The following is a 22527-nucleotide window of genomic DNA, read 5'->3' as shown; positions in this document are numbered from 1 at the left end:
AATGTCCAAGAAATTTATCTTTGAAGCACAAAGTTGAGTCCTGTCTGGTATAGGTAGCTGGTAGAATGGACTGTGCTTCGTCAGGCACAAGGCGAGGGGTGCCATTTTTCATGTCTGCCTGCATTAACAAAATGAGCACAATAGCATGTGGGCTGCACTCGGAGCTGGCCCGCCCATTAGGTGGGATCGGGCGGCCCCTGCAAGGGGCAGCACCCCTGTTCTGCCACCCAGCGTTGTCGCTGGTTTCCCCTGGCCTCTAATGGTAGAGAGGGACTGGTGGCAAAGCTCTGTGGGAATACCAGCCATTCTGCCAGGTCACATACATGGGGGGCACTCTGCTTCTCAGCTTTGCTGCCAGGGTGGTTGTGGAGCTCCCCCCACCACACCCTGGCAGTGTGGCAGGTGCTGAAACACCTTGGGCTGCCCCCAGCTGGGCTAAACCCTTTCCTTCTGAAGTTCTAGCATTTTTGCTTTTTGTTCTACTTGGGTGATGTTTTTCATACAGGAGAGCATTCAAAATGGCATCCTTCGATCTGAAGTTGTGCAGCCTTGCTCTGCACCCCAGAACTCTTATCGTTTTCTCTAGTTGCATGTGGAGATTAGGGCTTTTCTCGCCCCCTTTTTTTAAATCAGTAGTTAGAATTCTACTTTATTCTAATTATTCGGATGAGTATAAAGACCCTTAGCCATAAAGTGCATTTAGATTTGTACTTTTCTATCAGCTAACAAATTACAGCCGTTTGTGGTACTAGATCTGAAGATTTATGGAAACAGCAATGTACTTAAAATAAAGGAATGTTTTCAGGAAGGAGCACTGAAGACTGGAACAGAGTCATTAAACTAACATCAATGGAAAGGTGGCACGTTACTTGCAAAATGATTGTGTTTATCCCGTCCCACATGGGACTGGATCTCTGGTGATTTCATGTGCTGTGCCAAGTTAAAAAAAAACACACCACATTTTACTTTCCCCCCCTAAAGAGAGAGAGAGAAGTAGCTGCCTTCACCAGGAAGCAAAAACTGAATATTGTTGTGCTCGCCCCCGATGCACAATATTAATTGCTGTTTTAATAACTTCTTAAGTCCTAGACCAGCCTTCCTTCCCGATCCAAATGATGGAAGTCTGTACACGCTTGGTGGCAAGAATAATGAAGGCTTGACCGTACGTATAACCTAATCGGACAATAGCTGCATTGTTTCAATAGAATAAGACACGGCGACACAAGCCATGCTTTCTTTTAGCACACTCAAAGGCTATCCCTGCTGCTCAGAGCATGTCTTTTCTACCAGCTTTGATTTTTTTAAAAAGTAACTCTGCAGAAAGAAGCATGTCTATCCTTCAAAGAACATCCTATACCTATCTATATCCCAGTGCATGTGAACAAATCTAGTCTTGTGGTTGAAAGTTTTCCCATTCTGGTTCAGGGGCCAAGGATGTCATAGTTCACCAATTCATACATAACTGCAAACTTGAGGTTTGCCTGAGCTCGGAAGTTGGACGGGAAAATTGGAACAGGCAGGGATGGGGGTAAGAAAGGGCAGGAAGAATTGTGAGCCTAGTTGTCCTTTGATGTTACGTGAGAATCAGCCTTGTGCAGCAAAAGGGAAAAGATGCATCGTATGCAAACATAACCAGGGAGTGTGGCGTTCTTTGTTCAAATAAGGAAAAGACCCACAGACAAATCTACTTACTATTCCTCTAGGCAGCATACGTATCCATCGATAGTCACGTCGTGCAGAAATTTAGGCAGTTCTTGCACTTACCAGAATCATGTCCTACTTTGGCAATTAGCTAATGAGATTGTCAAGTTTTGGCGCCAACTTTGGGAACCTGTTTCCAAGAATTGATACACCCATATCATAGTGCCAGCTTTTCTGGATTCCCAGACACTTGCTGCAAGAACAGGAAGGAACCGAACCCTTTACAGAGTTCATTGTGAGCTTCATGAACATGTTTCTGACTTTATAATATGTCTAGTTTACGGGAGTCTTATCAGACACTTTGGATAATTTTTCAGTTGTATTACACATGCAGCAATTTGCAAGAGATTAACCAGTTCTTGGGCACTTAATTATAGCCTTAAGGAATCACACTATTCAAGCAACCTTGTCAAGAACTACAACTTATTCCAGGAATACCTGGGTCCCTTATTTTGTATTGCTTCCAGTATTAATTTCAGTACATGCTGCCTCTTTAGTTCTTTCCAAATAGATGGACTGTTAAACAGCCATGATCAGACACCCTTACAGGCACTCGTTGCATAGTTGCTTCAGAACTGCAGTTTTTTGTGATGAAATAAAAGAGATAAATAATGGCTCCGGGTGAGTTTCTTTTCCTCAATCTGTTACAACTTCCTCAATATAGCTGCAGCAAATAAATATTTTCTGTCACATGCACCAAAAAACACAGAGAGGGAGCAAAATGTCCTGCATGCACAAGGCAATCCCTGGTATTGCCAGGGCTGCTTGTTGTTAAGAACCAGGTAGAAAGACCTCTCTCTGTCCAAGAGTCTCTGCAAGGGCTACATGGCAGTGGCTTGTGTTCCCGATGTGCCCGTTGTTTTTTGTGTAGATGGCAGACTTTTCCTGAATATTCTTTCTTTTGATCTCTTCTGCCCTTTTGAACGTTGATAAAAGTTACATAGTGGAAGGGGCACCCTTCTGGACTTTGGAAAGTACATTAAGGTCCTGGGGGTAGCTGCTACGCTACATTTTTTTTACATCTTCCCACAAAGAAAGGAAAATTGCACAGTGCTTACAAGCTGCTGTAAAATGCACCTGTGATCTTAGCGCTTTCCCCAGTTTCTTCAGGAAGATATGCAATCTGCTGTTGAGGATGGGAGTTGACTGAAGTGGCTATGCACCTTTAATGCTTTGAGGATGCATTTTTTAAAAAAGCGTGTGTGCATGCACACGCACACAGAGATGTTGGAGTTGCAAATTCTTGAGTTTTTGTAGGGTTACCCTACGTCCGAAATTTCCCAGAAATAGCCGGCAATCAGCCGTCGGAAACAAGTGTGGATGGAAATCGCTGAAACGTCAACCTGTGTTGGCACTGTCGTTCATTTTCTCTCTCTTGAGATTTTGCAAAAACAAAACAAAACACACAACTCAACAACTTTGGGCAAAACTCTAACAACTTTTCTTTCTGGATTTTTCACTTTTTGAAATAATGGCAACCCTAGTCGTCCCCCCCCCCATTATAATTAGAAATAAAATCTCTTGAGTAAAAATTGGGGAGAGGTGAGGCTGGTGTGAGAATAAGAATGCCGCAAGCCTACAAAACACCTCATTTTCACGTATGAAATGTTGGAGGGTATGCTTTAGCTCAGTGCAGGCGTTCAGATCCTACATTGATCAGGATTGTGCTACTCTGCCCTTACTGCCTGTGGCAGAGGTGCCAGTCTGTCTGGCACCCCTTTGTTGGGCTTCATGTTGCCATAGTGGCTTACATGCATGGAGCCCAACACATGTCATTCTGCTGCACAGACATAATAATAATAATAATAATAATAATAATAATAATAATAATATTTATTTATACCCTGCCCTCCCTGGCCAAAGCCAGGCTCAGGGCGGCTAACACCAATAAAATCACAGTAATAACATAATAAGAGAAAAAGAGAGAGAGAGAAAGAAAAGAAGGGGAAAAAAACCCAATTTAAAATACAGTTTAAAATGCAGCCTCATTTTAAAATAGCCGATAAATCAAGACCATAAGGGGAGGGAAACATAAGGGTCAGACTGAGTCCAAACCAAAGGCCAGGCGGAACAGCTCTGTCTTGCAGGCCCCGCAGAAAGATGTCAAGTCCCGCAGGGCCCTAGTCTCTTGTGACAAAGCGTTTCACCAAGTCAGGGCCAGTACTGAAAAGGCCCTGGCCCTAATTGAGACTACTTGAATGATGGCCATGTGCCCTAGGCACCTAGATACATGAACCCTATCCTAAGAGTATCTGCTGGAGCCTTGGCAGGGGGTTGGTCGAAATGACCTTCAGGACGCCTTCCAGATGTGCCGTTCTGTGATTCTGTGAGTGTAGCATCAGTGCTCTCAAGATCTCCTTGCTGCACGTCGGACATGAACTTCTGCAATAAAATAAGTATATCAAAATCAACGCAGAAGGGGGTGAGCCCTGGCTCCCATCTCTCTCTCAGGACCAGAGAGATGTCAGATTTGGTTGGTCGGTGTGGTAGAGGAAACATCAGACATGGACTGAGGAGATCAAGGTTCTTTGAGCCGGTCTGCCTCTTAGTCTAACGTACACTGTGAGGATAAAATGGTGAGGAGGGAAAACGTGATCGTTTTTAAAAAACACACACAAATACTTAAAAGTCAGTCTGTGTTTCTGTGGTACTAAAATGCATTTATATCCGGCTGTTTTCTGCTCATTGTTCCATATTAGTATACTATGTGTTGGGGCTTCGTGGGAGCAAGTGGCGCCTAAATTGTCACCGTTACCCCGTCCCCCTTCTTGTGAGAAATGCACATTTGAACGTTTAGGAGGGAGAGAAAGGGGGGGAAGATAACATCTGTTTCTCTTTCCTGTGGTATTTCTCAAAATGGAGATCCAGATTCTATCTAGGACATGTGAGCAGTGTTGCAATATGTAATAACGTTGGGTGTGGGGAGAGAATAGCAGACCTTCCATTTTCAATAACGGAGTGGAAGAGCAAAAGGGGACTAAGGAACATCATTGGGCTCTTCCTTCAGAAGCAATTGCCATCTCTGAATTTTTATGTTTGAACTTGAAGCGATGATATGTTGTTGTAGCAATGGAAAGGTATCCAGGTCACAGCTTCACCGATGCAAGCCTTTTGTCGTCTCATATGACGCAGGGTACATGCAGATCGCAGATAAGCCCAAATAGCCCTGACGTACATTAATCTGCCAGAGCAGGCAAACCCCTAAACTCCTTCAACCCTAGAACGACAGCACGCTTAGAAATGGCGTTTGCTGCTGATTTCTTGTTATCTCGCAAATCTCGGTCAATGCTGAATATGAAATTGAGATGGCTAAAGTGAATAATTCTATTCCAGAAACTGCCATTCACCATTCCCGAGCTAGTTCAAGCATCACCTTGCCGCAGTTCAGATGGAATTCTGTACATGGGTAAGACTCCATTTGATTCCTCAAAGTTAGCTTGAGTGCATTTTAGGACACTGTCACAGAAGTTGTTGCATGGAAAAACTTCCCCTCTTCCAGCTCTTCTATCCCCATCGGTATTTTCTGGTATTTACGCCTAGCTTTTGATTCCTTAGGGATGCGGGTGGCTCTGTGAGTTAAACCACAGAGCCTAGGACTTGCCGATCAGAAGGTTGGCGGTTCTAATCCCCGCAACGGGGCCAGCTCCCATTGCTTGGTCCCTGCTCCTGCTAACCTAGCAGTTCGAAAGCATGTCAAAGTGCAAGTAGATAAATAGGTACCACTCCAGCGGGAAGGTAAACAGCGTTTCCATGCGCTGCTCTGGTTTGCCAGAAGCGGCTTAGTCATGCTCGCCACATGACCCGAAAGCTGAAGATGAGCGTCACAACCCCAGAGTCGGCCACAACTGCACCTAATGGTCAGGGGTCCCTTTACCTTTTACCTTTGATTCCTTACGACCACACAAAACCACCTGTGACACACTGTTTCATCCCCAATCTTTTTAAACGTGTTTGTGTGTATATAATCTCTTTCATGCTCAAAATATACCTCTGTCTTAGCCAGACCACCCAGAGCTATCTCCATGTAGGTTTCGGATAGCTGGGTTTAATTTTACGTTCTGCACATTGACTGGAGTCACAGACAACACCCCTTGCCAGTTCCTTCATTGGTTTTGCACGGCTAGCATGCATCATTGAGCTCCGATAGGGCTCCTTGCTTGCCCAGGTGGAATTACAGTGATATGTGCTCCGCCTACTTTTGCTTCTGGCCCCGCCCACCACCAGGGATGTTTCCCCTAGAAGGTTGCCTAGAAAGGAACATGACCTCCAGCTCTACCATAAAGCACACTGTGCTGTAAAAGCAAGGTTCTGAGAGGCCAGTTGCTGGTTGGCAGGAAACAGAGGAACAGGGCGTTTTCAGAATTGATTTTAGCAGTACTAAAATGCTGATATTTCCCATTTAGGAAAGAAGCAAGACAGCTGGTATGTGGTGGACCTCATGACAGGGGAAAAACAGCAGACCTTAACTTCTTCATTTGCCGAAAGCCTGTGTCCGTCTACATCTCTCCTGTATCTTGGACGAACAGGTAACACACACACACACACACACACACACACACACACACACACACAAAAACCCCTCTCCCCTGCTTCAAAGGTAACTTTTGAAAGCCAAGCCAGCCAGACCTGAAAGGAATAAGCTCATAGTAATGAAGTTTATTTAACATATCTAGATGAAGGCTTCATGCTAAAAAATCATTAACTTTCACCTAACAATGGGACTGTGCCGTTTGCATGTATTCAATGGAGTTTACAATGGCTGCTCGCCTTTTGGTGGATTGTTCGTCGTTTTATTTCATTCAAGCAGAAACAAGTTATCCCACGTCATCCACAAACTATTTGGGTCTTGTTGGAATGGCTGTTGAACAAGGCCAGGGAGGATCCATTTGGCCCAGTATCCTCTTGGCCACAGTGGCCCACCCCGTGCTGCTGGGAACCTGTGAAGGCAGTGATAGCCCCCTGCCCACTTGTATCTGGTGTTATTCATGGGCAGGGACGCGGGTGGTGCTGTGGTCTAAACCACTGAGCACCTTGGGCTTGCCGATCAGAAGGTCAGCGGTTCGAATCTCTGCAACGGACTGAGCTCCCATTGCTCTGTCCCAGCGCCTGCCAACCTAGCAGTTCGAAAGCACACCAGTGCAAGTAGATAAATAGGTACCGCTGCAGCAGGAAGGTAAACAGCATTTCTGCACTCTCTGATTTCCGTCACGGTGTCCCGTTGCACCAGAAGTAGTTTAGTCATGCTGGCCACATGACCCGGAAAGCTGTCTGCGGACAAACGCCGGCTCCCTCAGCCTGAAATGCAAGATGAGTGCCGCAACCCCATAGTCGCGTTTGACTGGACTTAACCATCCAGGGGTCCTTTACCTTTACCTTTTTTGCCTTGTTAATGGGCTGCCTCTGAGCCTGGAGGTCCCATGTAGCTTGTCATCACTTCAGCCCATTTCTAGAAAGTAAAGAGGCAAGTCTGGCTGGCCACGAGGGGTGTGGAGTGGGAGGGAGCAGCAATCATTTTTCTTGAGCGCCTGAATGTTGGTGGCTTCTACTTACCGGGAAATCTGCTAAGAATGGAGTGAGCTAGGAAGATGGGCTCATAGCTCAGTCTTAGCGGCACGTATTTTGCATGCTGGTTGCAGGTTCAATCCCTACAGGCATCACCTGTTCTTTAAAAAAAGAAAGAACAGGTAACAGGTGATAGCAAAGACTTCTCTGTTCCTGCCTGAGATCTCAGGGGAGCTGTTGCCAGTCAGAGGAGACAATAGAAGGACTGATAGTCTGACTTGATATAAAGCCAACTTCCTGTCTTCCAAGGACCCTTAGCAGGCCCAAGACCATTTTGCAGAGAGGGCACCTCAAGTACGTTATTTTGCTGGGCGTGGGAACCCAAACGCCTGCATGTTCCTGCCTGAACGTGGCCTTTGGTCTTTGAACTCGATAGCATTTTTCAGTAGTGCAAGATCCTGTCTTGTAACCATATCATTAGTCATAGCGCAGAAGCCAGGGGCTTCTCAACCCGCAGTCTCAGAAACTGGAAAATACGCTTTGAAGGTTGCAGGAGGTGCCGCTCAGCCATGATCTGTGAGATTCTAGCTTTTAAGACCGATGCTAGTCCACATTCAGAGGCAGACGTGTAGTTTCATGAACTGGGAAAAAAAGTCTATAATCAGAAATTGAGCAGCAAATTATAAGAGGAGTCAGATTTTCTTTTCAAAACACTGCAGGATGGGTGTTTAAATCTGCTAATCATGGGGAGGAAATTTGCAAAAAAATACAATGATGTTAAGATACCCGCATACTTTGTTTTGAGGAATTTCTGGCAAGAGAGGTGGGTGCTTGGTTTTGTTTGACACAGTATGAATTGAAATTTTGGGATTATTTTATTTTTTTTAACAGAGTACACCATCACCATGTACGATACCAAGAGTAAGGAGCTACGATGGAACGCCACTTACTTTGACTACGCTGCCACCTTGCCTGATGAAGACGTACAATATAGTAAGACCTGGGGTTCTAATTTCAGGCTGAAATGCTAATACTGTACATTTCACATAACTATGAGTTCGCAAGGGCTTCGTGCGATTGCTTGCATCTCTTTCCCTTGCAGAAATGTCCCACTTTGCATCTAACGGAGACGGACTGGTGGTCACTGTGGACAGTGAGTCAGGCGATGTCTTGTGGATCCAGAATTACGGCTCCCCTGTTGTGGCCTTTTATATCTGGCAGCGGGAAGGGTTGTGGAAAGTGATGCATACAAATGTGGGCATCGAAACCCTGCGCTATCTCACCTTCATGTCTGGCGAAGTTGGACGCATCACTAAGTGGAAGTATCCCTTTCCCAAAGAAACAGAGGCCAAAAGCAAATTGATGTGAGTACAATTTCTGCCCCTCCTAAATGGTATTATTTAAAAAAAACGTGTTTATTGTGTCAGGTCAACTTGGTTATTATCTAGCATGGAATTAAAACGTGCTTTCACTGTGGTCTCCCATTGCCTGCAAGTAACCTATGATTTTTTTTTAAAAAAAAAAAATTGTACACTTCGCTTCTGCAGATTATGTAACAAAATCACCCTATATTAAATAATTTGCATGTTCACAGAGGGCTTTTCCAAATGATTGTTTTACTGTCAATCTTTTTTTTTTTTTTTAGTGCCAGACTGCCTCAGTACCCAACCACCCCAAAAATACAACCCAAACAGAAATCCAAGATTTGATGGGCGTAATGGGATATTCCTGAAACCGAAATCATTCATTTGATTTCTGTTTGAGGAATATCTCATGTATCAATAGCCTCTTGAGAGGTTAAAATCTTCTAGCAAAATCCCTGCTCCATAACCCTGCCCTGCTTTTTGTGAATGTTCCCCTCCCCTGCCCTTTAAATACATTGGTAGACTCTTGCTTCTCCTTTGCCATAGTGTATTTCTTCCCTGTTCTTACAATAATGACTGTGATCCAAAGACTTGCTTCAGGGACCCCAATTTCCACCACATTGATCCATGTGCAACATCTCATAGTGACTGGGAGGTGTTGGGGGTGCTGAAATGAGATAGGCAGATCCACAGGAATCCAGGTCAATTTTTTTAAATCAGCCAATGACCTTACTTAGCGATAGCATAGCTGTTTTTTTCCCCCTGTAGCAAGGAATATATTTCACTATTATTCCTGTACTGGAACTAGCACCTCTATAGGTTTGTTTGGCTTCTTGTCATCTGGGAAGGCCTGGAGTGACAGGAGATCAGGACATACGAATGTTTAAGTAAAGAAAATAAGAGTTGTATGTTTGTTTTTACAATACGCCGTAAAAAACCAACACTTACACAATTCAGTTTACTATCCTGCAGTCATGCTCAAAGATTTTATTTGATATTTCAAGATCTTTCTGTGAAAGTATAGTCATACCCTTGAAAGTTGAACACCTTGGAGCTCAGATGTTTTTGCTCCCGAATGCCGCAAACCCGGAAGTGATTGTTTCAGTTTGCGAATGTTCTTTGGAATCCGAACGTCCGTCGCGGCTTCCAGTTGGCTACAGGAGCTTCCTGCAGCCAATCGGAAGCCGTACCTTGGTTTCTGAACTGTTTTGGAAGTCGAACGGCCAATCAGAAGCCGCAGAAGCTCCATCAGATGTTTGACTTCCCAGAGAATGTTTGAGAACCAGAACACTCACTTACGGGTTTTGATCGTTTGTGAGCCAATTTTTTCGGGAGCCAAGACGTTTGAGATCCAAGGTACGACTGTATCTTAAATAAAGAAGTAAACGGCAGGCTTTGTAATATTTTCTTCCTGACTCCCTTCTAGGCCAACCCTCTACGTAGGGAAATACTCTACGGGCTTGTATGCATCGCCATCGATGGTTCACGAAGGAGTGGCTATTATGGTAAGCTGGGCAAGAGGCCTCATCTTTAGGAAGGACAATTTCCAGAATCTTGAATCCAGAAGCAAAAAACAGAGAAAGGAACCTGAGCTCTTTTCCTGCATTTCTTCGCAATAGGAATTCATAATCCAGTTTCTACAGTGTGCCTGTCGGTATCTGTCTTGGGTGTGAAATGGTTTTTAATTGATCAGTCCCATTGGGATGTATCACTGGAAGTGATTACAAAAATGAAACGAATGAATAGATGCCTTTCGGGTGAATTTTATTTATTTATTTATTCATTTGTCCCAATTGTGGGAAAATATTTTATTCGTGTAAATGACAAGAATCAAAGGTTTATTTTGTTCAAAGAAAAAAAGAATAAGCAAGCTACATGAGTTCAGCAAGCAGATAAGAGTAATTCTGGCCATTTTAAATAGGGGGGGGAGCAGAAAAAGACTCTGGTAAATTGTTTATTTATTTTAAGGCATTTATAAACTGTTTAATCATTAGCAATTCTAAGCAGTGTACGTGAAATTGAACCATACAGAGAATTAAAACAATACAAAGTCATCCTCAAACTGAAGATTGACTTAAAATGCCTGCTGGAATAAGGAAGTCTTTTGTCATGTTCAGATCTCATTCGGGAGCAAGTTCCACAAGTTTGGTCTAGATGCAATATCTGTGGCAACCATGGTTTCACTTTAATGACAAAAAGTAAATGGATTTGCATTATTTTCCTTTGATAATTGCTCTCCAAACCTTAATCTATTAAAAGTATTTTAGCAGTTTCATCAGTGAAGCCCTTCCTGTACAAGACTCAGAAACTGTCTTTGTCTTATCCCATAATTAGCATGGCTAAAGTACTTCTTTGCAATGCCCAGCCTTGAATTAATGACCCAAATAAAATACATGAAATTACCTTCTGAGCAGCTTACCGTATGTCAACAACAGAGGTGCCTTTATGGCCCGTGTTCTTTGAGCTCAGTGTTTGCCTGAAACATCTGTTAATATGTTAAAAATCAGCTTGAACACCCGTGGTATAAAATGAACACCCAATAAAATTTAAAAATTTCTTGTTATCTTTTTAAGTGTGACATTGCTGCATTCAAAGAACAGGAAGTCATTGCACAATTTCCCTCCCTCTCTCTTTCTCTCTAGCCCCGGGGAAGTCCCATACCGCTGATTGAGGGTCCCAAAACACATGGCGTAACAATTGAAGAGTGTGTTATCACCCCCAGTACAGATCTGAAGTTTTCATCCGGATTTAAACAGAAGAACAGTTTGCGCTATTTGAGGAATCACTGGCTTTTAATAGGTATCAGGAAGTAAACATCAGGATTTTTTTCTGTGTTGCACTGCCCTCTGGTGGACAGAATTCAAATTTTAAGTTGCAGATTATATCCTCAGATTTATTTAAGGGTTTGATTTAAGAATTTACCAGGGGATATGCAAAATGCAAATTCTTGATTTTAAATATTCAGTCGTGCCTTGCTCATACCATAAGATATCATGAGCAAGAACTTAAGAACTAAAAAATTAATGAGCAGGCATTTTGCAAATCCATTAATTTACAAGTTAACACACCATTTTACAGGAAGAGTTTTGGGATGTATGAAGCTTGCAGGTGTTTAGTTATCGGCCCATCGCTACAAGACTTGATAGTGGATTAGGTAAAGGTAAAATACATGCCAAAGTTTAATACGTACTGGTACATAGTTAACTGTAGGAAATTCTCAACTACATCACGAATTACTCACTATATGCAGCTTAGTCGGCAGAGCATCTTAATCTCAGGGTTGTGGGTTCAATACATGTGTTGGGGAAAAGATTCCTTCTTTGCAGGGGTTTGGACCAGGTGACGCTTCCAGCCCTACGATTCTATGGCCATTAGCTTTAGAAAGCTATTAAATTCATAGAGGATGTGTTTATCCAACTAGCAGGCTAGTGATAGCTAAATGGGCCCCTATATCAGAGCTGGGAAGCCTTTTGCAACCTAAGGGCCACCTTCCCTTCAGGGAAACCTCCCAAGGGCCACGTACCAATAGTGGGCAGGGCCAAAGGCAAAATTTCAAAGAACTAGTTTCTGCATTTGACTGGGGATAAGTTTCCATACTTATGCCTGCCTGTGCCCTCCACCCAGATTGGCAAGAGGCAGTATCAGACTTGACGGGTGCATTCAAGCCAAGCTTGGGGAGCGTAGCAGGGCCAGTGAGGCCATCTTTTCCTCCTGAGAATAACAGAAAGCACGTTCTTGTTTCCAGGGCACCACGAAACACCGTTATCGGCCCCAACAAAGATCCTGGAGAAATTCCCCAGCAATTTGCCAAAGCGGCATGAAAATGTGATCCCGGCGGATTCAGACAAAGCTGCTTTTGAAGAGGTTGGTGAATAAACGAGGTCTCGTTTAACGGCGTCATTAGGAAAGTGTCATCACAGAATACATTCCACGTTGTGTAAAATGTATGTGCGTGAATGAGGTAGGGGAGACAGGATTTGCATGGGATTCCTCAGTCATGTGCGTGCAAATTGCAGGATGTGCTTTTTTGTTGAGCGTGCTTTTAAACAGATTGGGTGGGGAGAATCATCCATTAATTTTTCCAGTCAGATGTGTTTCTTGCTTAGATGTTCGCCATGCCTCAAAGGAACAAGGTGCACACATCGGCCTCTGTTTCTGTTGCTCTGCAACAATATCTCATTCAAAATGCGACCTTTACGTTCTCCCCAAACCAGGAAGTTTGTGGGTCTCCCAGCTGGGAGCAGTGTGAAGCCTGTATTTTAGATGCGATGTTCTTTCAGAGGCAGCGGGGGAACTTGTACACCCTGTTCCTGCCTAGGTGGGTAACGTCCAAAGCCGCTCGGTACGAACTCATTAGTGTGAGTTCGTGGGCTTTGTGAACAGCACAGGAACACCTGATGCAGCAGTATAGCTAAAGCTAAGCAGGCGTGGAAGATCTCGGCCCCTTAGATGGGAGAACACAGGGAGCCCCATTTAAGAAAGGAGTATTAATATATATATAATGTTTTATATTTAAATAAATGCAACAGTGAGTTTATTAAGAAACATGGCCAAACTGCTTCAAAAGCAGCTTCGCAAGACCAGGGAAGTTCATAGGAAATAAGCTCTAAAGGATGGCAGGCTTGTTTCCTTGTTTTATTTTTAATCTGCTTAATAGCCATGCAAATACGATTTTCACTATCTTGGGTCGGAATCACGTCTTTGAAAAGCATGAATCAGTTCTTGATATATTTGCTTAGAAACACTGAGCACTGTGCAATTTCTAGCCACTTTTTATTCGTGCCGCCCCCCCCCAATCTTTTAAGGGTTGAAAATTTATTTTGTATTCATTTTCATGTTCCATTTTGGTATGTAAGCTGCCTTGGGGGAGGGTTTTGCCCTGAAAGGTGGCATAGAAACATTAAAAATAGACCTTTGCCTAAGGTCTATTTGTTAACTTTGCAAGCCATTATCCTTGTTGACAAGTGCCCTTTTCATACGCAGCTGGGCAGCCCTAATCGAGGTCGTTCCTTCCATGGAAGCCCCTTGAACTAATGCCATCTTTGGTTCTCTCAGGCAATCAATATGGGTGGCAGTTCCAGCAAGGACTTGCCTCCTCCAATTTCGGAGAATGCTGGAGAGACCCCCGGCCAGACGCCACCTCGACCAGAGGCTCCCGTCGACTCCATACTCAAGGACACAGCTACCGTCATCCTGAGCACTTTCCTGCTTGTTGGCTGGATAGCCTTTGTCATCACGTATCCAATGGTAATTGGCCAGTTTGCAGCATGATAGTCTAGTTTGCAGCACGGTAGTCTTGTGAATCGATAAGAAGGGCCGGCGTTGTTGGTGCAGACTAACACCAAGAGCATGGACATTTTGGGCTTGTTTTTATTAAACAGAGATTTATGCCTTCCCAAACGTGACCTCAATAAGTCCTGATAGCAGCTAGCAACGTAATCTTTAAAATAACCCATGGGGTACAAGAGAGTAAAGCACATTTATATATTCATTTTATAAACAGCTTTCTTAAAAGTCTGCACTCCAAGAACTGGTCCTTAGTTAAGTCAGGGATATCTTTGTTCTGTATCAAATACAGTGGTACTTCGGTTTTTGAACGTAATCCGTTCCAGAAGACCATTCGACTTCCGAAATGTTCGGAAACCGAGGAGCAAAGGGCGGTCTGCAAATTCAATAGAGAAAATTGGGGGGAAGGGACCTCAGCAGAAGCTGTTCGTCTTCCGAGGCGTGTTCAAAAATGGAAGCATTTACTTACGGGTTTTCGAGATTCAAAAACTGAAACGTTAGAAAACCGAGGTACCTCTGTAGTTGACTGTTTGGGAGTGCCCCACACTATTTGGAAGGACAAAGATAAGTAGCTACATCTAAGTGTGGGGTTGGGAAATTGCTTGAAGCTCCAGGTCAGCTACTTCCCACAAAAGTGCATGTTTTTATCTCATAGTAAAACAGTCATAATGTGCATTTTTATCATTATTGGGAAATGCATTTTAAATTAATTGCACTATGAATTTCCTGTTTGTTGACACTGTATGAAACCAGCGTTCCATGGTTGGAAGCTGTGAAAATTAAAGCTGCTAACCGTGAGTTGTATCCAGAGTGCCCCTCTGCTCATGGGGAGCTCCTTGCCCTGTAAGAGGGGATGGGGTGATTTTTGCAAATTCTCCTTTCTCCTGCAGCCTTCCACACTGTTCCAAAGGGCGCACCCAATTCTCTGGAGATTAGGGGAAGTGTGGGGGGGGGGTGCACAGAGATGGAGGAATCAGCAGAAATTCTGTTCACGGAAACCTCTGCTTGATTAAAAACCCTACCATGAATGGAGGGATACAATTGGATACAACCTAAAGCCACAAAACAAGTACCGTATTTTTCACTCCGTAAGACGCATCTGATCATAAGACGCACCTAGTTTTTAGAGGAGGAAAACAGGGGGGGAAATATTCTGAATCAAATGTTGTACTAAATTATTTAATAAACTACCGGTGTATCAGAGGGAGAGGGAGAGGAGCTGTATGTTTCTTTAGTGTGCGCGCTCAAGGAGCGACAAGCGGGGAGGCAGCACGGCCCCGAACGGACCCGACACAGGAACCCCAGCAGCCTCCTCTTGTGTAGGCAGTTCATCTCCTGCTTTGCTGCTTTAAAGCGAGCTGAGCTGGGAAGGAGGGAGGGAAGGAGAGTCCGTCCGTCCATCCCTCCTCCGTGGCTCGCTTTGAAGCAGCAAAGCTGGACAGGAGCCGCTTACACCAGTGTAAGCGACTCCTCTCCTGCTTTGCTGCTTCAAAGCAAGCCACGGAGGAGGGAAGGAAGGGGAGCCATGGATCCACTGCTTGCGACTGCAGCGGGATCCCGCCGCCATCCGTAGGCATTCACTCCATAAGGCACACAGAGGAGGAAAAAAGTGCGTCTTATGGAGCGAAAAATACAGTAAACATTAAATGCAAGAAAAGCAGCAGTTGGAGATTCACAAAATAAAGTTTAATTCCCATCCATCTTCCTCCCCCCCACCCCACCTTAAGAGTGTGCATAATCAGCAACAGCGACAACATCAGCAATTCCAGAAACAGCTGGAGGAGAAGATACAGCTGTTGCAGCAGCAGCCTTTCAACCCTCCCACTGACTTGCCCCCCGAGGCAGAATTCCTGGATGGCTCCTGCGTCAGGCCAGAGAGCTCGGCCACCAGCTCACCAAACATGTCTCCAAAAGCATCCAACCACTCTGCCTATTCCAACGTCTCTGCTTCTGATGTCGGGAGCTGCCTTTCCACGGAGCAAGAAGAAGGTGATAAAAACCAAACTTAACCTTTTCTTGTAGATTCACGCTGTGTACACATTGCCAGCTTAAAATGCAGCTAGGTTGTTCTCCACCCCCGCCCCCATTCAGATAGGAAAAATGGATCAAGACTCAGTATTTCATAATCAACCATAGGATAGATATTGATTGTGGCTAATGTTGCAAGTACACCAATGCCCGAACCAGCAGTTTGGATCCAGACTAAATGGGGAGGGTATACACAGCCTAAGAATGTAAGACCACACTTCTACCAAGGTTTAAGCAAGCCTGGATGGAGAGATGTCAGCAGCCCTCTGTCCCCAGCCTATTTCAGGATCAGGCATAGAGATTATTATTTTTAATGAATCTTTTGAAAGTTTGGACATACATGAATTAGCATACATCTATTCCTTCAATGGGACACGGGTGGCGCTGTAGGTTAAACCACAGAGCCTAGGACTTGCCACTCAGAAGGTCAGCAGTTCGAATCCCCGTGATGGGGTGAGCTCCCATTGCTTGGTCCCAGCTCCTGCCAACCTAGCAGTTCAAAAGCACGTCAAAGTGCAAGTAGATAAATAGGTACCACTCCAGCGGGAAGGTAAACGGCGTTTCCGTGTGCTGCTCTGGTTCGCCAGAAGCGGCTTAGTCATGCTGGCCACATGATCCGGAAGCTGTACGCCGGCTCCCTGCGACAATAAAGCGAGATGAGCGCCACAGCCCCAGAGTCGGTCACAAGTGGACCCTTTACCTTTTTATTCCTTCAATGAAGTTGGTTCAGTTCACCTTGTATGACACCGAGGACTACCTAATCACAGTGTCAGTCTTGGGAACTTTTCTAGACAATCCTTGTATTGTATCCCAATGCCCAAAAGCTAGGACAGACAGCACGTTCCCGGTTTAGTTTTTGGCAAGCAACCAGCTGGAAGAGAGCTCCGCAGTTATGGGACAGACACTGAGCACCTTTCTCCATGTGCCTCCATTGCGGAGACTGGTACACAGGTGGTACCGTCAGTTGGCATTAGAGATTTCAGCAGAATGTCAAGGAGAAAGATGCAAGAATTGCTCATCCTCCCGTCAACATATGCAGTAACAACTCCTGTCAGGTGAAGGTTGGGTGAAGGACAAGAACACTGTTATGGCAATGCAATTGTTGGTCTTTGCTGTTACCCCTACAGACTGATTACACAGCTTAGTGTACAACATAAATGAGGCCAGATAGCTCAGTTGGTAGACTGTGAGGTTCTTAATCCCAGGGTTGTAGGTTTGAGCCCCACATTGAATGCAAGATTCCTGCATTAACAGGGGGCTGGACTAGATTGGGGTCACTTCTACGATTCTATTATTGCAACTGGTGTTGCTAAATCTGAATACTTCTTTGTTTTAAAAGAAACCAGTTAAGTCCTTAAAGGTAAAGGTAAAGGGATCCCTGACCATTAGGTCCAGTCATGGCTGACTCTGGAGTTGCATCGCTCATGTCGCTTTATTGGCCGAGGGAGCCAGCATACAGCTTCCGGGTCATGTGGCCAGCATGACTAAGCCGCTTAGTCTGGTGAACCAGAGCAGCGCATGGAAACGCCGTTTACCTTCCCACCAGAGTGGTACCTATTTATCTACTTGCACTCTGACGTGCTTTCCAACTGCTAAGTTGGCAGGAGCAGGGACTGAGCAACGGGAGCTCACCCCATTGCGGGGATTCGAACCGCCGACCTTCTGATCGGCAAGTCCTAGGCTCAGTGGTTTAACTCACAGCGCCACCTGTGTCCCTCCTTAAGGACCCGTTAAGTCCTTCAAGTACCCTAAATGTCTTCCCTTCCTTTCATGGTGAGCCTTTAAGTGCCACGTGAGAATATGTGCCTAAAAGGTGCCATGGGTATGTTCATTCCCCCCCTTTCCTCTCCGCCCTTCTCCAGATGAAAACATGGCCACTATAGCAGTTGGAAAGATTTCATTCAACCCGAAGGATGTGCTTGGACATGGAGCTGAGGGAACCATTGTTTACAGGTAAAGCACCAGACATGAATGCTGTACACCAGAGGCAAAGGCTTCTTCCAGACTATTGCTATATTGTGGGAGAGGTTTGATTGCATACCGACAAATTCAGGTTGTTGCACCATTAGAGTAGACTTGGTGTTCTTGCAAAGCTAGCTTTTTTAAAAAAGAAAGAAAAAAAGACGACTCTTTGCAATAAGGCAAATGCACTGGCAAGTGTAGTATAACAATTACTTCTTGACGCAAAGTCGCATTACCTCCCAACAAGCCAATTGAAATGAATGCCCGGTAAACTGTTGATGTTGCATAACCTTCCCACCAGCTTTGTGCAAACAAATTGGGATGTGGATGCTCAATAAACAGGTTGCCTGGAAGCACCCGACGGGTGCTTATTAAGCCAGTGTCTGTGGTTCTTTTCCTGAGTGTGTTGGAAGAAACAGCTCTTATTATCTAGAGAGCCAGTGTGGTATAGTGATTAAGAGCAGTGGACTGGTAATCTGGTGAACCGGGTTTGCGTCCCTGCTCCTCCACATGCAGCTGCTGGGTGACCTTGGGCTAGTCACACTTCTGTGAAGTCTCTCAGCCTCACTCGCCTCACAGAGTGTTTGTTGAGGAAGGGAAAAAAAGATTGTTAGCTGCCTTGAGACTTCTTAGGGTAGTGATAAAGCAGGATATCAAATCCAAACTCTTCTTCTTATTGCATTTTCTTTAAACATGCATGCCTATATTACTTGTACACTTGCTGATGTCTGTGTCAAATGCTCACATTGGGCAGGATTGAACTAACAAGCCCTGCTAGCGGAAGCTCACACATGGACTCTTGCTAGCATGATGGGCTCATGCTAGCACCCCAATTGGCCCAGGGGGTATGTGGGGAGGTCAGATCATTCGATTAAACAGAGCTGCAAACAGAGCTGCTTAGTGCTACTTTGAATGGCTCTGTTTCTTTCCATCTGTTTCCAGCACCGAAAACTAATTTCATGGCCTTCAGAGTTAAAGGTTTGCATGGTCTCTGTCACCATATTTATTCCATACTACATTAACACTTTCCAGGTTATCCTTCGACGTACGGAGTGGGATTGACTGTAGTGTGAGAGGCCCGTCCACTTGCACAACAGGGCTTCTCCTTCCCTCTGCAGGCATCCAAAAACTTCCTCTGGTTGGTGGATTCCACTGAAGCAGATAATGAAAGTGCGCAGAAAGGCTGGAGGAGCAGAGAAACTAGAAATTTTATTGCACAGGCATTGGATGCCACCCATGGCACTTTTTTCTCTGCCACTCTTTTTCCCCCCCAATTTTTTTTATTGGTTTCCACATTTATCACATAGAAAGGAAAAAAGGAAAACATTACAAAACACACAACAAGAAAAAAAGAAAAGGAAAAGAAAAACACAAAAAAAATTCTTACTGCGAATCTTTAATTCTCGTTACATTGATAACTGACTTCCTCAAATCCCCTCTAACTGAATTTCATTATAACCCCTGTAGAGCAGTTCTCCAAATTCATGTTTCTAATAATATTCACTCCTTTCATTTACTATCTTCATCTCTTTTATTAATATTCTTAATATTTACTACCACTTACTCTGCCCCTAAGCCTATTTGTTACTTCCAAGAATTTTCTAATTATCTTATATCACAATATTTAGCTAAATTTCTTCCAATCCTCTTGTGTCTCCTCTTCCTTCTGGTCGCAGATTCTTCCAGTCAGGTTGGCCAACTCCAAAAAATCCAACATCTTCATCTGCCAATCTTCTATTGTTGGTATTTCTTGCGATTTCCAATTTTTGGCTAATTTTCTCTGCCACTCTTTGAGTAGTTGCTTTTCTTGCTTATTTGTGTCTCTTGTGTAGGAAAAAGTATGGCACCCCTTGCAGCATAACTGCCATCTTTGTGATGGCCACACAAGTGAGGAAGGCATCTCGTGCAGCAACTTACTCACATGTTTATCCATACAGACTTTCTCTTTCCAACCCAGAATAAAATTCCTTCAATACAATTGGAAGCATGGTAGCAAGGCAAGATCCTAGCTGAGTAACACAGTTAAATGCTAAGGAGTTTCTCTGCTGTATCTACAGGGGGACATTTGACAATCGAGATGTTGCCGTGAAGAGAATTCTCCCCGAATGCTTCAGCTTCGCTGACCGGGAGGTGCAGCTGTTACGGGAATCTGATGAACATCCAAACGTGATCCGCTATTTCTGCACGGAAAAGGACCGTCAGTTCCAATACATAGCCCTTGAGCTCTGTGCCGCGACTTTACAAGAGGTAAACTATTGATTATGCATGCATCTGCAGCTAAAACTGGGAGGGCTTGGCAGTTCGAAAGACGAGAAGTTTCCATTTTAAGTTACAGTAAGGCCACAACTTACTTGGGGGGTACAGTCCAGGGATCCAGCCTAAAGCCAAAATTGTATATAGTCAAAACATGTTGAGTTCAATGGTGGTGGGATTTTCAGTCTTCTCCTGGATGCCCAGGCGTATTGCCAAGTGCACGTTAAATGTGCATAAGTTGCAAGCTTACTGTATCTTTTTCAAGCTTGATTGTGTGATGGGGTGAGAGCTTTGCATCTGAATAGATTTTTTTCTATCCTACATTTTCAGTGCATAATATGGCAGTGAATCACACCCAGGAAATTTTCTAGAGGCGAATAGACTGCTTCTATTCTAATTCTCTCCCATTAGCACTAATTTAAGCATACAAGATCATACACAGAGGGAATACCAAGCTGTGCAGCTAAATCTTCTGCATGTTCACTCAGAAGCAAGTTCCACTGTGCTGAATGAGGCTTACTCCCAAGGAAGTATGCATAGGACTGGAACCTTAAACTCATTTTGACTTTGTTTATATGCAATTCTAGTATGTGGAACAGAAGGACTTCAGTCAGCATGGTTTGCAGCCGATCACCCTCTTGCAACAGACGATGTCTGGTCTTGCGTATCTCCACTCTCTCAATATTGGTAAGAAACCGTTTTATTTTAATATCCAACCACTGCAGTGGCTCAATTTTTTCTCCCTCAGAGAAAATTAGGATACTTAGAGCTGGGAAGGAGCAATGGTATTATTATTGCCAGATATAAGGCCGTCAGTGCACATTGCCCCTTTGTAGCGTAGGCTTTAGTTAGGGGCTCAGTTATAATAGGGTTTGGAAATGCGACAACTCACCCCAGTGCAGAGTGTGTGTGGTCCCCAGTGAAGCCTTAAAAGTTTTGGAAGGCAAGAACAGATTTGATAGGGAGCGCGGGTGGCACTGTGGTCTTGGGCTTGCCAATCAGGTCAGCAGTTCAAATCCCCGCGACAGGGTGAGCTCCCGTTTCTCTGTCCCAACTTTTGCCAACCTAGCAGTTCGAAAGTGAGTAGATAAATAGGTACCGCTGCGGTGGGAAGGTAAACGGTGTTTCCATGCACTCTGGTTTTCGTCATGGTGTTCTGTTGCGCCAGAAGCGGTTTAGTCGTGTTGGCCACATGACCTGGAAAGCTGTCTGTGGACGAACACCGGCTCCCTCGGCCTGAAAGCGAGATAAGCGCCTCAACCCCATAGTTGCCTTTGACTGGACTAAACCGTCCAGAGGTCCTTTACCTTTTTACCTGTCCTTACTATGTCCTATTGTGATATCACATACTTAGCTAGAAGCACATGAGAAGGTCTGGGGTCAGCATCTGAAAGTGCAGGTAAGGAACCTGAGTTTCCCTCTGGTGCACAGTAAAGTAGTAATGCCCTCCAGCCCACCCAAATTTAAAGGAAAACTGGGAAAGATCTGTACTAATGGAGTAAGCATGTAACATAAGCCTGTTGAATTGAGAAAAATGTATTTTAGCAATACAATGGCTCTTTTTACTATTTAGAATCTCTCTCTGCTTCCACTTTCTTTACATTAGTGCACAGAGACCTGAAGCCGCACAATATCCTCATCTCCATGCCAAATGCCCATGGAAAGGTCAAAGCCATGATTTCCGACTTTGGCCTCTGCAAGAAGCTTGCAGTCGGGAGGCACAGTTTCAGCCGTCGGTCCGGAGTCCCAGGCACTGAAGGCTGGATTGCTCCAGAGATACTGAGTGAGGACTGCAAAGAGAACCCGGTAAGTCGGCTGCACTTCTTCTTAGGACTTGAGCCTGGGCCATATCTGGTTTTCAACATGGTGATATATCAGCAGCTAAATACTGCGATATGTTGATCACTATCACGATGTCTGGAATGTATCTCAGCTGCTGCTTCCTCCTGGGGAAGCCACATGGCCTGTCATGTCTCCCCTGCATCTTTTAAACCAAGCTTGAGGTTTAGAGACTTCAGTACTGGCATGAATTATTTTTTATTAAAAAAAACAACCCACAGCAGATTTGGCAGAGTTATCTGACTAGTATACAATGAGTGAGACATGGGTGTTAGGTCCTTGAGCTCTGAGTTATTATAATTAAAAGTTGTATACCTGTAGGTCTCATCCAAAGGTGCAAGAAAGTTCCTTATGTTGCTGCCAATAACTTGCATACTTTCATTTGCTGTTACATTTCAATCTCTCTTTTAAAATGCTTCTCTTTCCAGACACACACAGTGGATATTTTTTCAGCTGGATGTGTCTTCTACTACGTGATCTCTGAAGGCAACCATCCATTTGGCAAATCCCTGCAGCGGCAAGCCAACATTTTGCTGGGTGCCTACAGCCTAGACTTCCTCAATCTAGAGAAGCATGGTAAGCAAACAGAAGT

The 22527-nt window shown here is 44.4% G+C and overlaps 1 protein-coding gene across 1 annotated transcript in view; it reads left to right on the top strand.

Annotated features, from left to right (window-relative positions):
• Positions 1-22527, top strand: part of ERN1 (endoplasmic reticulum to nucleus signaling 1) — a 62825-nt gene that overhangs the window by 33797 nt on the left and 6501 nt on the right. The window contains exons 4-18 of the mRNA XM_053375294.1: positions 1084-1162; positions 5035-5107; positions 6105-6227; positions 8095-8196; positions 8306-8567; positions 9994-10072; positions 11210-11366; positions 12313-12431; positions 13623-13814; positions 15581-15842; positions 17744-17834; positions 19901-20090; positions 20684-20783; positions 21703-21902; positions 22364-22511. Coding sequence (XP_053231269.1) covers positions 1084-1162; positions 5035-5107; positions 6105-6227; positions 8095-8196; positions 8306-8567; positions 9994-10072; positions 11210-11366; positions 12313-12431; positions 13623-13814; positions 15581-15842; positions 17744-17834; positions 19901-20090; positions 20684-20783; positions 21703-21902; positions 22364-22511 — 2177 coding nt within the window. The remainder of the gene's footprint in view (positions 1-1083; positions 1163-5034; positions 5108-6104; positions 6228-8094; positions 8197-8305; positions 8568-9993; positions 10073-11209; positions 11367-12312; positions 12432-13622; positions 13815-15580; positions 15843-17743; positions 17835-19900; positions 20091-20683; positions 20784-21702; positions 21903-22363; positions 22512-22527) is intronic.

Source organism: Podarcis raffonei, chromosome 2 (genome assembly GCF_027172205.1).
Source record: "Podarcis raffonei isolate rPodRaf1 chromosome 2, rPodRaf1.pri, whole genome shotgun sequence".
NCBI classification, from domain to species: domain Eukaryota; kingdom Metazoa; phylum Chordata; class Lepidosauria; order Squamata; family Lacertidae; genus Podarcis; species Podarcis raffonei.
The sequence above is the reverse complement of the archived record's forward strand: the minus strand, read 5'-3'. Positions and strand labels throughout refer to the sequence as shown.